The following is a 16,401-nucleotide window of genomic DNA, read 5'->3' as shown; positions in this document are numbered from 1 at the left end:
ATGACAGTAAGACACAAAACTATAGAAATTCTGGACATCAAATGATGATAAATGAAGCCCATATAATCTTTTTTTGGATGGAAATTATAAAGTCAAAACATCAACATACTGCAGTTTCAAAATTTGACATTGTTATTAGGTTTTCATTTGGTAGCATAATTTGATTTGTAATAAAGCCTTCTGATTGGTTCATACTCTTTGGGCAACATAGGTTATTTTGTATAAAATTGTTTGCTTCAATGACCTCAACAGTGTTGATTGGTCTGTAATCCACAATTCAAATTATACATACTGGTAACTAAATAATGTTTCGATTAAGGGTTAAATCTTAGTTTTAACTTGGATAAACTTTTGGGCAATTTAAACTTGTCCATAAACTGCTTTGCCAAAGTTGGTTATATGACATATCTTGGTAGAAAAAAGTTAAAAAGTCCCACAATAAATATGTTTATTTTGTTTATTTGTTTATGATGAGAATCAGTAACAGCAGAGTAAGACACCATCACTAGATAAACATTCCTTCATTCTTCTGAATATCTCCATAGGTATTTAAATGAATTGTTTATGATGAGAATCAATAAAGGCAGAGTATAATTTTATGGCTAGATAAACATTCTTCTGATTGTGTTTGGAGGTGTTTAAATGAATTGTTTATCATGAGAATTAATAAAGGCAGAGAAAGACTCCATGATTAGATAAACATTTTTTCATTTTTCTGAATTTCTTTGTAGGTTTTTAAATGTTTGCCAAACAATCTGGTTCTATCATTCCAAGAGGCGGATGTATTCATGTCTGAAAAGTCCATGGCTGAGACAGACCCTCAAAAAGCCAGAGGGGAGCTGAAGAGGATTCGAGGCAATCTTGTTCTCATGCCTCTACGTTTCCTGGACAATGAAGCTAGTATCATTCCTTTTGGGAAAGAGGCTTTCCTTCCGAATGCTGTCTGGGTGTAGAGGAGCTGGATTCTAAGTAACTTGCATCTGTAACAATGGAATAGAAAGTGACATTGATACATGTGCTTCAGGAGTCTTAGACTACCTCTTGCTGATAAAACAATTCTAAGTTCAGATTTTACTGGTTAGAGATACATTTTAATTCATACTATAGCATTATAAGGCTTTTTTTCTACAGTATTTTCCCAACTTTTATTATATAGATATAGTGTAAAAATGTTTGTATAAATAACAGATATTGTGTAATTTTCATATATGCAATAAGATTTAAGGATATATGGAAATAAGATGTATGTACAATTACTTCTTTTACAATATATAAAAGAAAAGATATGGTAATTACAAACTGTTTTTACAAATTAGTGAGATCTCAGTTTTATTGAGTAAGGTTTTTGGGCTTTTCTTAGGTGCCAAATTGGTCATTTTTATTATATATAGGTTTTGAGTTCTAAGCATAAATACACCTGGTCATAACATACTTTTCCCACTTTTATTCTCTGAACTTTATTTTCATCAATATTTGCATACATTGAAGTCATGAAGTTGGCTTAAAAAGAAAAACTGCAAAGATTAATGAGATTTTGTAACAGAGATTTATAAATGAAGAGTTTATGAGTAGTAAGCAGAAAAAAAAACATATATATTTTTTTCTGAAGTAAAAAAAATCAGAAAAAAAAGGGTGACAAAGAATGTTTTGAACTTGTGTTTCTTAGATTTTAACTAGAGTCTCTGAGGATAATTGTAAAGTAACTGAAAATCAGCAATCCTCATAAAAAAAAGAAAAAAAAAATACTTCTGCAATATACAGATACAATCTATAGTTCCATTCCATTAGGCTAGAACAGACATTCCCCTTACTGATGTAGAATCAGGAGTTCAACTTTATGTTTTATTTTTACATTTTTGTGTTGTTCATGAATTGGGTGTCTACAATTTAGTTACATTTATATTTGTTTAAATTCTAATTTTGATGTGGCACTATTGTAAAATATTTTATCGACATTCCTGTGATTGACTTTAATACAATTTTTAATAGTATAGGAGATAAAAGCTTCAGGAAGAGTATCCTGTATAATTAGGTTTTTCGCCCTGTTTTAATGCTACACTTAACATACTATTATAATAATGGTCTTCATCAGTATTTGACAGAAAAAAGAGGACTCTCATTATATCCTGAATCATAAGAGTAGGACTGTATTACACCTTGCAAGTTTGTCTGTTACATATTTCTGCCACAGATTTCTCAGCTTCTATTGCATGGAATGTATATATATTTGCATGATGTTTCCTCTTTTCAGGTTCCTGACATATCGCCCTCCTGTCAACCCTACACCTAATTAATTTTTTAGCAGATGTATAATTGAAATTTTTATTGCAAATTTCTGGACTTCTATTTACAACAATCCTTAGATATTTTATACATGAATTTTAATTTGACTGAAATGGTTAAGTGTAGGTTTCTTAGGATGACAGCATGCCACATTAATAAATGTCCAAGTTTCAATTTGTTGGATTGCTGCAATGCAGATACATGTTTTTTGTTTTTTTTTTAAAGAATTATAGACCCTCTAGATGGTGCAATGTGTTTTGAGATTTGCTCAGTGGCTAGAAAAGGTTTGCTTAAAAGGTGCAATATATTATGCTATGACAGCTAAAATAGTCGCAGATTGTTCAAATTAAAATTTCACTCAGTGATTAAGCTTTGATTTTCGCAATTTTTATGTACAGTGCACTGAATTAAAAAAAATGTAGATAGTTTTGTCTTCCAACTGTAATTTTGTTCCTGAATGCCTCAATTCAGGCCACATTTTAAGGATTTTGCATATTTGACTTGACTATTAGGAATATACTCTTTGTCGTTATCTGTGTTTTTACCTGCTTCACTAAGAGCAAAACCAGCTCCAGCAGCTGCTTGACTTTGTCTGTCCATCTGTCTGCCACACTTAGGGCTACCTACTTTGAGTAATCTGTAACTCAAAAACTATTTAGCATTATTAATAAAACTTGTGATTATTCATATTGTGGACGTGCACTTCATATTTTGGAGAAGTGTTAGTAATTTTTTCCTACTTTTTAGCAGGTTGAACTTGGCTAATATTTCAGTATTGTATGCTATCATTAGGAAATTACATATAGAAATATGTAACCCACACTGTAGTTTTTTTTTTACTTGTCTGGTGTTTATATAAAAGGCACATATATAAAACAGTGACACAGGTCCAGACATGTTTTAGTCTTGTTATTTCCATTCTCACTGTGTATAGAGCACCACTTTTCTGTAGGGTACATTTACACTAAGATTAAGTTTTGTTCTGATTGCTATAGATTAGGCCATTTTTTTATCAACTTTTCATTGAAATAAACGTGAGCACCTGTAGCTTTGCACTTGCATGTAGAATACTTTTACCAGCTCATTAAGTTGAAGTCTTTCAGAATGACAATGGCATTAATTTCATAGACTCAAACGTAGACAGTTGTCATAGATAGATATTCTTCAAAATGGCCATTTATTCTGTGGCATTATGCTTCTTATATTGTTTTGTTTTGTTATGTACATTATTGTTATATTAACCTATTTCTGTTTCAGTGTTAAATATTTTAGCAGTTGTATAAATATCAGAAATATGTTTATTGAGTAGTTTTGATAAGTGGCTAGTATGAGTGTTAAGTATGAGTATCTAGTTTGAGTATTTAGTGTGAGTATCTAGTATGAGTGTTTAGTATGAGTATCTAGTTTGAGTGTTTTACAGGACAAAGTACCTGGTACAGTATAGATGTATATTTGTTTTGCCAGCATTTTTAGGGTTATTACACTCCTCTTAAAAGTTTTTCTGCTGCTTGAAATAACAACTTTACAGGACTTAGTCTTCTTTATTTCAATATTTGATAAACCTATAAAATTTATTCCCATTATATCTGTCTCCCATGTAAGAAAGTACTTAATGTCTTATGTCACAATAATTAGGCAAATTTTCTTTGTAGAATAAATTGGTATTGACTGCGACCATTGATTTACCTTGCTATAACCGTTTGTTAAACAGATTTTCTTTTTTTGACAAATCCTTTTTAGTATTGTGAAGAGTTTATCAGTTTGGTAATTTTGTTATTACCCTTCATTCATACTGCGTATCGAATTACTCATGTTATTTTCGCCCCAGATTTCGTAAGCAAATTTTGCTTTGACATGGGCAGTTAACTCTTGTCTCATTTACATTGAGTATCTTTCGTGTTATCTGGTACTTAGTCTTGGATAATGTTAAAAGAACATTTTGTGAAATTTGGTGATAGATATTTTCGTTTCAAGAATCAGCAAACTTTTCTGATTTACAGTGTGTTGTTCTTCTTGATTGTTAATTGTGTAAGTACATCGTGGAAACGGTTACTATTTTACAAATTTTTTTTTTTTTATTTGATCTGTAAAATGATATCCCATTGATACCAAAGAAGATTTGATTTAAAGATTCTTTTTTATTTTCATATTGTTTTCTTATATTGTGTCCTATTGAAGATGGTCTTTATTTTATATTGGTGGAGTTAAAAATTTGTAATAAGACGTTGTCCTAAATGACAAGGGAGGGCCTAAGATAAATCAAATTTCAATGGCCCTACGTAGCTCAGATTTCTTCTTGAATATATTAGACTAATTTTGTGAAGTAGGTGACTTTGTCCTAAAATTCTGGACTTCAGGACAGGTGATTCCCAGGGTTATCCAAAGTTCTTTTTGAGAATTTGTGGAAACCTTATTACATGTATTTGCTTGGCCAGAAACCTGGCAGCTGGTTCAGACCTCATGATTTAAAATTTAAGTGTTTTAATTTCTTGGCCACATGTCTAGGAATTTGACCATTCGAGTTTATCATAGATGTTAACCATCAAAAGTTCCGAAGTGGGAGATCTCCCTCTCAAAATTTTCTCAAGGAGGGAGATTTGCTGAGTTTTTTTGTTTTCAAGACATTCTTTTGACAAGAATTGAAGTAGATTATAATGATCTTAAGCTGAAAATTCAAATAAAACTAGAAATTTCCACAAATGCAGCTAAATTTCCTGCTTTGACAAAGGAGATTTTTGATCTTTTTCATGAAATATCGGGAGGGTCCTACCAAAAGGGGGAGACTTTACACCTAAAGTATTATGTTATTTCTCTATTGTAACTTATATACTTATATTTATGTTTTGTATTATTTATTATTCCATGACAATTGTTATCATATAAATTAGGTGATGGTCACATGATTGATAATCTGGTCCCCTGTTCATAAAAAACTTTCATGGTTGGCTCAAATATAAATAAATGCAAAAACAGTCCTGTTTTCCTGCTTAGCCTTAAGGAATGTGAAGGATGCAGACATACAGTCACTAACTTTTTTTTATTATAGAAAATCAAAATAATTAAAAGATAATTCTTCAAAAAGAATTAATTTTTCTGAAAATGTTCTGTACTCAGTTGTTCTTCAGTGCTCACTTATGTCACATTTTGAATAGAATTTTTCAGCGACAAAGTGTTTTATGAGTAGGGGCCTGTTTGATTTCATTTATATGTACATGTACATAGTAATTTTTCTTGTAATGGTATAACCAGATTGATTTATTTTTGATACACCTCTATGCACACATTGGTGCAAAGCATCATGACTGTATATAAAAGATATGTACAGTTTGTACACGTATATTGATTATGTAGATAAATGTGTTATGAAATGAAAATGATTTTTTTTGGAAATGAGTACAAATGATTTGAATTACTGTGTTATTGTGGAAGTGATGCCCCCTTTTTTTGCCAAATTGCAATTATTATAATTATGTACTGATAATTATTGAAATTTGATGTAAATATTTATGTATTTTTACATATTTTTCATATACAATGTGTTGATTGCATTGCTTGGTCATGTTCATGTGTGTTGCTTTATATTGTGTCTTTTTAATCAAGTTTTTAAATGGGGAGTAATCTGGCATATGTCATAAGTGATAGTTCATCTTCGGCTCAGGCTTTAATTTTATAATGATTTAATGATATTTTGACATCTTTTTGATTACTAGTAAGGATGTAGTTTTCCAAACTTTTAATTTTTAAGCTACACAAAATTTTGGCATTTCGTTGGTCAGTTATGGGTAATTGTTTACACAACAGCTTAGTCATGCTTACATATATATTTTGTACTACACAATTTGTTAAATTCTCCCATGGTGCTTTCTTAAAATTTTGTATTGAAAGAGCACATTTATACCCTAAGTCTAGTTTTGAAGTTAAACCAGTCTATAGCTCTATAGATATGGAATGGTGTTTTAAATATAAATAGTTAAAGAACTTCAGAGGTTGTCGAACAGCTGATCTATACTTATATTTACTATAACCATATTAATTTTTGCAGTTACTAATTTTTGCTGATACCATCAGTTGAACATATTTGTGGGTATCATTTTTCATGGGTTTAGAAAAATGGTTAGCATTAAAAAATGTTAAAAATCAATTTCATGGGTACTGTAGTTTTCATGCTTTTCTGTCCACTGCGAAAATAACAAAAATTAATTAAAATTAATTATGTTTACAGTATATTTCTTTGTATATGTATTGTATGCTGATATATCTAACACTGATATGTTCTACCATTGGTAGTAAGGAATTCTATGATTATTCTTACTATGAATTCTATAGCAATTGTCTACTTTTCCCACTGGTTGTAAGGAATTCTATGATTATTTTTAGTATGAATTCTATTGCATCTACTTTCCCCCTTTTTTCAAGATAATAGTCAACCACATGTAGGTTCTCCATCTTACAGTAATCAAGATAATGTATTCAATCTAATGCTGTTGTCTCCTGTTTTTAGTCCTCAAGAACTGTTCAATATCAGAAACTTACATTAACTTTGTTAGCCATTATATCAATTTAACTCCTAAATCTTTCATATATTAGAATTATTTAATTTCAGAATTAACACACTTTCTGATTGGATAAAAATATGTGTCCATCTCATAAACCAAATTTTGTATTAAATGTGATTGTGAATCATCAACTTTTTTGTTGAATTTTTATACTAAAATCAAATTATAAGAAATGACTGTTATATCCTTTAGGTCTGTTTAAAATAACCTCAATGCCTGTGGTGCACTTTTGAAAATAACCTGCTACACAGATTATTTCCTCTTAGACTAAACAAATATAGCAGTCATGCCTTAAATACATGGCATTAGTTCATGGTATTCTGTACACATTTTTTCTAAAAATGGGAGATAACCCATCATCGTTTAAAATGCTTGCACAGAAGCTTTTCAAACATAATGTATTGAGGGTATGATTTTTTGTGTGATATTTTCAGAATGTGAATTGTTTTCAAATGTTATAATTTTTACTGATAACTTTTTCATTGTTGAATCTATATTACATACTTGCTTTTATGATCTCCATCAGTGCAGTGTTGAAATTTATAATTAAATTTTTGCGTAAGGGAGAAACTATTTGATTTTTATTTGGGGAAGGTGTAGATTGAAAACATTTATCTTGGATATTTTTGTGTGAATTTCTCTCTTGGTGTTTTTTATTTTACTAATTCACTTCATCTCTTTTGTCATAAGACCAATACCGAAAGTTTTGTATACACATATTATGTCCCCTTTTGATCCAGTCACCCCATAAAATCAAATACCTGCCCCCCTAATTGGTTTATGACCCATTTTTATTTGATTAATGTTTACCTTTGTTATTTGTTTTATTAATTTATTAATTTCCTGGTGATTTTATTATGGTGTGTTGTACATTCCTGTTCTCTACTTCAATGACAGTATGTAGGGTCAAGTTTTGTTTCTCTGTGATTTTGATTACCGATATTATCTTAATTTTTTTTTATCTTTGCAAATTAAGTGAAAATTTTTTTTGTACTCGGTAACTGTTCCCTGATCCAGAGCTCTACAAGCATGATCATTTTATTATTATTTTTTAGTTGTTGGCCTGGATAATTCAGACAAAAAAAATGTTTGAATTTTATGATAGTGGACTGTGAAGCATCAACATATGGAAATAATTTTTGGCAAAATATTTCAAGTCCTCACATTAAGAATTTCTATGATTATTCAGTGTCTTGTACTTATTATGGAGTTGTTTAAGCAGGAATTGCATTACTTATTTATGCAAAACAAAGATGAACAGTATTTGGGAGACAGACACTAAAGTTAGTAAAGTTCTGTTTTGTTTCCATTAGTAACTTGGACAACGATTTCATTTGACTTATAATTCTACCGGTACATGCTTTGATGGCACATATCAGATATCATTTTATGCAGACATTATTAAATTACATTGAAATTCTTTTGTTTTAGTACTTTTGATGTCCATCTACCTTAATATAAGTGCTGCTGCTAAACTGTTCAATGGATTTTGATGAAATTTTATTTAAAGGCAGTGCATAATAGGCAGATGTGCACAAAGCAAGATATATATAGTTATTATCAAATGGTTTGAAATGGCAGTTCCCCCTGAATCTTATTATCATTCATGACAGTTTCCTAATAAAAACTTAGAAAATCTTCAATATAAAATTCAGATCAAGTTTGAATTTCTTGGATAATAAATACAGTACAATACGGCAGGGTATCTTAATATCGCATTAGATAATCAATTTTTAGATAAGAAAGACCACATCAGCCTTGATGACAAATGATCTTATGGTATCGAGTCGAGTCTGGGCATTACTGTCTCAAACTACACAGTAAAGAAGTAAATGCCCTAAATATTCATAGATTACCAGTCCTTTTGGCAAGTAATAATGAGTTATTACTTGCCTTAATCAAAATTACTAGACATAAAAATTTCAGATTGGATGTGAATGATTGATTATACCACCCTGTTTTCAATGTTTTTATTAGATAATTATAAGAACAGCACATGCCAGTATACAACTAACACATGTAGTACACGTAATATCATGATACATGTATAAATTAACTAAACCATGAAAACTACTGAGCAAAAGTATGACATAAAGCAGAAAACATGAAGTCAAAAACAACAATAAAAGACAAGAAGACACAATGTATACAGATCTTGGAAAATTCTACAATACAATGACAAGTTTGTTGAAAGCTAAGAAACTACACTGAACTACAGAACTATCAACTTACCTTTTGAATTCACTAGAACTAAGCTACTAACATTCTGTGATTCACAATTAATTTTTATTCAACATCCACTGAAGATTTGTTCTATTTTTATTCAACATCCACTGAAGATTTGTTCTATAACTTGAATACTAAACATTTGATCTTAGAAAGGCTCATGTTTGCATTGACAGGAAGACAAGAGAAATATACAATAAACCATATTTTACTTAATGCAAAATTACATAACAGATGTAGCATATATGCTTGACTATGGAAATAAATAATGTGCAACCTTGTACAACTCAGTAAATTAAAGTTATTTTCGTCTTTTTCCCCAACTAAATACAACTATCCAATTTCTACAAAAGAAACATTGATTAGTTGCACAATAAAAATTTTGTAGAATGTGAATAGAACACGAAACGTTCAGATGATCCTAATATCATCAAAGAGGCAATAACTCCTACAACAAAACTTAGGAAAAACCAATACATGTATTAAAATTACCAAAAAAATACCAACTGTAATGAACCAAAATTGTCTTTTAAAATAATGATACACTTGAATATGTATCTAATTAAAATAGCAACTTTAACAATCCCAAAAACTTATTATTTCATTAATCCTGTGGAAAAAAGACAAAAATATCCTCAATAGACATGAATTCTCCCCTAAGTTTCTCTAATAAATGGCTCTACTCTAATATCTAACTATGCACACACAATTACCCTTACATTAAGTACATTGTAAAAAGTTGATGACATTTTTACCAACTTATAGCGCATACAATAATGATGTTCATGGAATAGAAGTGATCTCCCTTTGAGTACATGAACTGATAAACTGTCTCCGCTATTTAATTATGCATTTGAAAAGAAGATTTCAACTTTCTATTACTCAATGGTTAATCATACAATGTTAAATCTACAGTCTGTTCGAAAGTTTAAATTTCTCTCAACTACCTAAGGCAGTTCATCAGATGAATGTCATTTAATCAAGGGAAGACCAACTCCATCACCATAACACTATCATTGTATTGGCTATAACTTCCATTCTACTGAAGAAAAGATTTTTGTTAACAAAGAAGTCAGATACATATATAACAGACAACAGAGGACACCATCTAGCCTTATTACAAAGAATATAACTCACAGTAATGGATAAGCTCTAATAATATGGTAAATACCACAAAGACTGACACTGTATAAAACTGTTAACCATGGTTGTTCAGGACACAATAGAGACACTTATTTTAAACTACTTGTTACCTTCAAAATGGAAATTAAGGGTTATCTAACATCTCCAAAATTTATTTGGTTGGTTTAAGTTTCTTGTAATTTTATTCCGTGTTTTACTTTGATAAAAGAAGCAAAATGTATAAATTTCAAGATATTTTAACCTCATGTTTCATGGGAATAATATAAGCTTCATCAACAAAACTTTTGATTACCAAGATGCTTTGAGTTTGATATCAAAATGTCGCAAAATAAAACATTTTGCTGATTTTTACTGAGTTATTTCCCTTAGGTTTTGTGTACCTCTTTAACATGTTGCATCATACTCCTTTTACAGAGTTTTATAAATTCAATAACATTGAAAATGAAAAACCAAGAAGAACTAATAAATATAAAGGATTTGTATAAGAAACTGAATTATACTCATCCACAATAATATTGAGCTTTCAATCATTAATTTTGAAAGCAGATTTTGTAGTAATACTTTTGATCAGAGGTGTTGAATGTTGCTCTGGCTATAATTGGAGCAAAACACTTAAATAAAAAAATACATAGATAGATTAAAATGAATACCATCATGCAGAGCAACCTCTTTGTTTATGAGCTCCTTTTCCAGTATACATTTCTCTAATTACTTAAGAACAAGCATAATGAAAATTGTAAATACATGTAAATGTATAATTAATCCATTTCATAGTGCATTTACATTAGCTGTTCTATCACTAAAAATATTACCTATAGAATACCAAAATGTGTAGTTTTGATGACATTCTGTTGTCCCAGTGACATAGTGTAAATCATACATGATCAAAAAAGCTGAAATTACAATAATCGTAAGACTGCATATGGGATAAAAACAAAACAAAAAAAACAACTTGTAATAGTAAAATCAGCAATTGAAAAAATATTCAGCTTTAAAGCGGAACAAAATTGTCTGGCTGTGTTAAACATTTTACGTTGGTGTGCTAAAGGGAGACAACAGAGGAAATATACATACATGTTTCTCTCAAAAAAAAGATGTTGATACAAATTGTAGGTTCCAAATTAATACACATTGTTACATAAGTGTCTATATACATATTACATAAAGCCATTGGTTTCTATAGCAACCATAAAAGGTTAAATTCATTCAGGATACAAAACCTAGTGAATACAAAGAAGAAGACATTAATCAAAAGACTAGAACACGAAGCAGTTAAGATGTATAAATAAATATAGGTACAATATAAAAAACAACCTAAACATTCAGAAATTGCACATTTCTACCATTAATGAATTTACAGTCAAACCAGCCTGAACCAATCCATTTAAATTCTAATAGTCTTCTTAAATTTAAGTAGCACTCTACATAAGAATCATGCAAAATGTGATTCATGGATGGAAAGCCAACATATTTTTGATGTTGTGTTTCAAATGTCGAAGTAAACAGAAATTAAAATGTGGTTTTCATACAACCCTTGTTCATAGGAGATAAAAATTATATTGCATGTAGTGTAGAATTCAAAATTAAGGGAGATAACTCTGTAAAATGACACTAAACTATATTTCCACAAATTATTTCTGAAGAGCAAGCAGATTGGAATTAAAAAAAATATACATTTCATCATACAGACATTTGAAGAATCTATATAACAAAAATAAAAATGTGAAGCCATTTGCATGATTCTTACAAAGATTGTTACTTATATGAATAGAATAACAAATGTTTTTAGATTAATTTGAGATAAATACTGTAATCTGATTGGTTAAAATAATTTTGTGATATCTCAATGGATAAAAAAATATTGACACACCCTTATTCAGTTAAATTCAGAGCTACTTTTCTCGTGTTTAAAGATAAAAATATGTTTTAAAATTAATTTATAAGAATTGGCTATGATAAAAATTTTGTCCATTGAAAAATGACAAATTTTCCATGTGCATATTTTGTTTATTGCACTTCCCGCAATAGACAAAATTTTTATCATAGCCAATTCTTAATTAATATTTTATTTACTTCATATCAAAAGTCTGTATAAACAGGTGTATATATGTAGGATTTTGGAAGCATGGTTGTTTTATAAAGTTAACTGGTTAATTCTAGGTTTAGTCAAGATGGGTTTGAAGGTAAAATTTAAATACAAACAAAAGTTGGAAGCCTCCAAAATAACATTAAGTAACAAAAATGAAATAGCACTTTAATAATCAAGAATACATTTGTGACATTTAATTTGTTAAAATGTATTGAAAGATTTCAAAACAAAAAAATGACTTAGAAAAATACAATAGTATATTTCTAAACGGCAACTACAGAAATTAAACCAACGTAGAAAAGTACAAATGGACCTAAAAATGGTGATACAGATACATGCATAACTGACAGAAACCCTGGTTACCATTAGAAATAATTTTACATCAATCTGAAATAAAATGATACTAATTGCAATAAAAATACATGTAGTTTTAAATAGCTGTAGTAGTGATGATCTTGTCGTAGTTGACAACAAATTGACAGCTATTCAAACTTTGATGATAGAGTCCATAAGATCACAAAGGTAATACCTGGTAACAAAGTACCGGTAGGACACATTGGTAAAATGTAGGGCAAATTTCAGAAGTGGTTTTACGGAGCCAACCAAAAAATGCCGAAATCAGTACATGTAGTAAAAATATGGTAAAAAAAGAATTGTTATAGTAAATTCCTTATTTTTGAAAGAGGAAGAAATTTAGGTCAGTGATTTCCACATAGAGAGCCATTTCAATCACTGAATAACCCAAATAGATCTGTATTGAAATCAATATCACTTTTTTTTCAAATCAGTAAAATAATAATTCAAAATCAAATATATCTAATTACATTTAATACAAAGTGGGACTAAATATATCTATATAATGGTGGCCATTTACAGAATGCATCTAATATAATGGTGGCCATTTACAGACTGCATCTATATAATGGTGGCCATTTACAGACTTGCAAATCCTGAAGTCAATACTAACAAGATGGAAAATCAAAAGTTTCCTTTTTTATATATATACATGTAAGTACTTGGAAGTAATAAAGTGTCCTTTTTATACATACATATATATATATATGCATGTACTTCATACTTGGAAGTGCACAATATTATCTAAGACCTCATAGAAGCCTAAATAAATAAATTCTGAAATTTTCAAAACAAGACACAACTTTGGTAGGGTAGGAAAATAGAAAAAAAAAACAAAAAAATGAAACAACAACTAAAAAATTAAAGAAAAAAGTGTAACTTAAATACAGAGCATCATTAAAGCATCATTGGCAAGTTACATTTTGTAAATTCATTTAACAGATAAACCAAAGCTGCATGTAGACAAGCCACTCACATGTGATTTCATGTCGGACATCTTTTCATAAAAATCATTGACTATGGAGGTATTCTTAATCTTAACATCCTTTGTTTGCTTGCCATCCCAAAGAATTGAAGACTGCTTTTCACATTAAGACATGATTTTACATAGCAAACAAAAATGCAGAGATTTTCAAAACTGGAATTTTGTTTTAATATGAAAGAAAATCATGACTGTATATAGTTCATAGCATTAAAAATGATGCAGGGATGTTTTTTTCAATCTGATTGATATGGCTATCATAATAAGTCATGAGGTACCATTGTTATAAACAACGGAAGGCCTGAAAAATTCTAAGTTGGCCTCCTCTATTGAACAGATTATATGTACATATGAGTACAATGTTGACCAAAATGATTAAAGGTCAAACATGTCAAAGGTCAATAAACCGTGCAAGTGGACATAAATTAATAAACTCTTGATAAGGCAGCCTTACGACATGTAAAATATATAAGGCTTGTTTGGAGGCTGGTTAATGATACTCTTATGCATTAAACAATTTAAGTATAAAATCTAAAATTATATCATTGTAAGGCATCATTTTTCTACAAAAATATGCTGATTTTATTTTCACATATATATTCCATCAATTGGAACTTTGAGCCATACATTATCTAAATTTTATGATTATCAAATGGTTAATAGCTATATTTTTACACAGCACTTATTACAATAACTCCCTCTAAACCCTTCAATTATTCTGTCAATTCCCTAATGGTATACATCAAAAACTTGTATTTTTAATCCTTTTCAAGTATTTGTAAAATCCAACTAATTTTTATCTTCTTTGTAAGAGATCAAAGTTTTGGTTCTTCACACATACTTAGACACTAAACAGATTTTAATGAAAAATAAGGTGAATTAAATAAACAAGGTTTTGTTTGTATAATGCCAATTTGATGGAAATTGTTTGAATCAACAAAATTCCTGGGAAACAACTTTGAAAAATATTGAGGTAGTTATTCAAAAGCCAAGTAAAGTAAGAAGACAAAAGAAAAATCATCAGCTCTCCATACAATAACACACAATTTGGTTGGTCAGACACAAATTCTCTATCTCCATTAAAGTAGAACATTTTTTGTGTCTTATTTTCAAGTAAAATTGACAAAAACAATTTCCTTTAGAAACAACATGGTCAAAAATTTTATAAAAATATTTAAATATCTTCTAACAGCACAATAAAATGGAAACATTCCTTATCAATAGACTATCCAAACTTGGAGTCAGAAAATCAGTGAATGACCATTTTAAATGCAGTTAATATTACACATATACAGTCGAACCTCGTAAAGTCGAAATCGAAGGGACCATGCAAAAATGTTTGAGTTATCCAAGGTTCAAGTAATTCGAGGTCGAAGATAAACTGGAATATTAGTAGTTTGGTCCATGATTGTTTCTGTATTTACATCATTTGTTGTGTTTGTACATGTACATGTCCTTCACTTTGAACACTACTTCATTATGTCATGCGTTTCATATCGGAAGATATTTTTTTTGTATGTTGTATATCCTGTTTGATATACTGAACGGCACCAAGTGTTTTAGTGAAATTTCCTTTTTTATTTTTTCTATATCAAAGATGTCATGCTGCTTTGTTTGATTTACAATCAGTAGTATCGTCAAGCCATGTGCTCTACAGTATTACGATAATATTTCAAATTCACAAACGAAACGAATATAGTCATTGAAATACCCTTACTATCGTCTGTTTGATGTTTCATGAAATAGTCAGATACCAATACAATTCATCTGTATTTTAAAAAAAAATTAAAATAACAAAATATCCCATATCACTGTTAGTGTAAATTCCGACATGTTATAATAAAATTCGTTTCTTTTAACGACAGGCACAATTTCAAATTAATTAAATAAACAAGCCACAAAGATTGTCAACAAATAAATTTTAAAAGCCACACTAATTGTTGTTAAAACACACTTCGATCATGGTTTATAATAAAGCATTCAGTTTTCCGATTAATTAGTTGACTTCGAGACATCAGGGTTATTTAACCTCAAAGTCCTATCGAGGGGACTGATTGATTACCTCGAGTTATCTGAGGTTTCAATTCATCCAAGTTCGAGTCATCCGAGGTAAAATTGTATTTGAGTAAAGGGAGTTATGCTGGGACTTTGTAATTAGTTCGAGATATCCCAGATTTCGAGTGATCCGAGTTCGACACATCGAGGTTCGACTGTAATATAATCAAACAGTTATAACAGCTCAATACTAAATCTTCATTACAAATCTGACAAATATGTCACTAAATACAACAAACCCAAGCCCAGCTTTATCAACAATTATCATGTGTCTTAACTAGAAGGCTGTCCTATCAGCAACACTATGATCCATTGCAGTTCCACCCCTAATTGGGCTAATTTTGATTGACTCAGCCCTGTACAAAGCTTCCTTTGACAAGAAGTTTTCTCTCAACATCTGCATCTTGACCTTATATGGTATGTCTGGCACCATATACATCACCAGCCATGTCATGAATACAATGATATTCTGAAAAATACAAAAGTGATATTTTGTATGCAATAAACACATTCATTATCAAAGTAACTTTTTTTAACTGCAGAGTATTTGATTTTGTAGTTATTTTTTGTTATTTTTACTATCAAAGATTCCATTTTTTTTGCATTATATCAGCAACTTTTTCATTTTTTCATAATTAGTAAATAATGAATTCATATTGAAGTGAAACACTAATTCTTTTCTTCAGTACTCAGATTCTAACTATAGTAGCTTG

At 29.7% G+C, this 16,401-nt stretch overlaps 2 protein-coding genes across 15 annotated transcripts in view; one reads left to right on the top strand and one right to left on the bottom strand.

Annotated features, from left to right (window-relative positions):
* Nucleotides 1–8,259, top strand: part of LOC148613938 (phospholipase D1-like) — a 76,830-nt gene extending 68,571 nt beyond the window's left edge. For all 3 annotated transcript variants that reach the window (XM_088587656.1, XM_088587655.1, XM_088587653.1), the window contains one exon: nt 732–8,259. In XM_088587656.1, the coding sequence (XP_088443782.1) occupies nt 732–953 (222 nt within the window). In that variant the 3' untranslated portion in view covers nt 954–8,259. The remainder of the gene's footprint in view (nt 1–731) is intronic.
* Nucleotides 8,260–8,794: 535 nt separating this feature from the next.
* LOC148613937 (anoctamin-4-like) overlaps nt 8,795–16,401 on the bottom strand; it is a 72,082-nt gene continuing 64,475 nt past the window's right edge. For all 12 annotated transcript variants that reach the window (XM_088587669.1, XM_088587658.1, XM_088587659.1 and 9 more), the window contains one exon: nt 8,795–16,157. In XM_088587669.1, the coding sequence (XP_088443795.1) occupies nt 15,966–16,157 (192 nt within the window). In that variant the 3' untranslated portion in view covers nt 8,795–15,965. The remainder of the gene's footprint in view (nt 16,158–16,401) is intronic.

Source organism: Perna viridis, chromosome 6 (genome assembly GCF_037379345.1).
Source record: "Perna viridis isolate PV_CMFRI_1.1 ecotype Kerala chromosome 6, ASM3737934v1, whole genome shotgun sequence".
In the NCBI taxonomy this organism is placed as follows: domain Eukaryota; kingdom Metazoa; phylum Mollusca; class Bivalvia; order Mytilida; family Mytilidae; genus Perna; species Perna viridis.
Note: the sequence above shows the minus strand (reverse complement) of the source record. Positions and strands in the feature narration are given on the sequence as shown.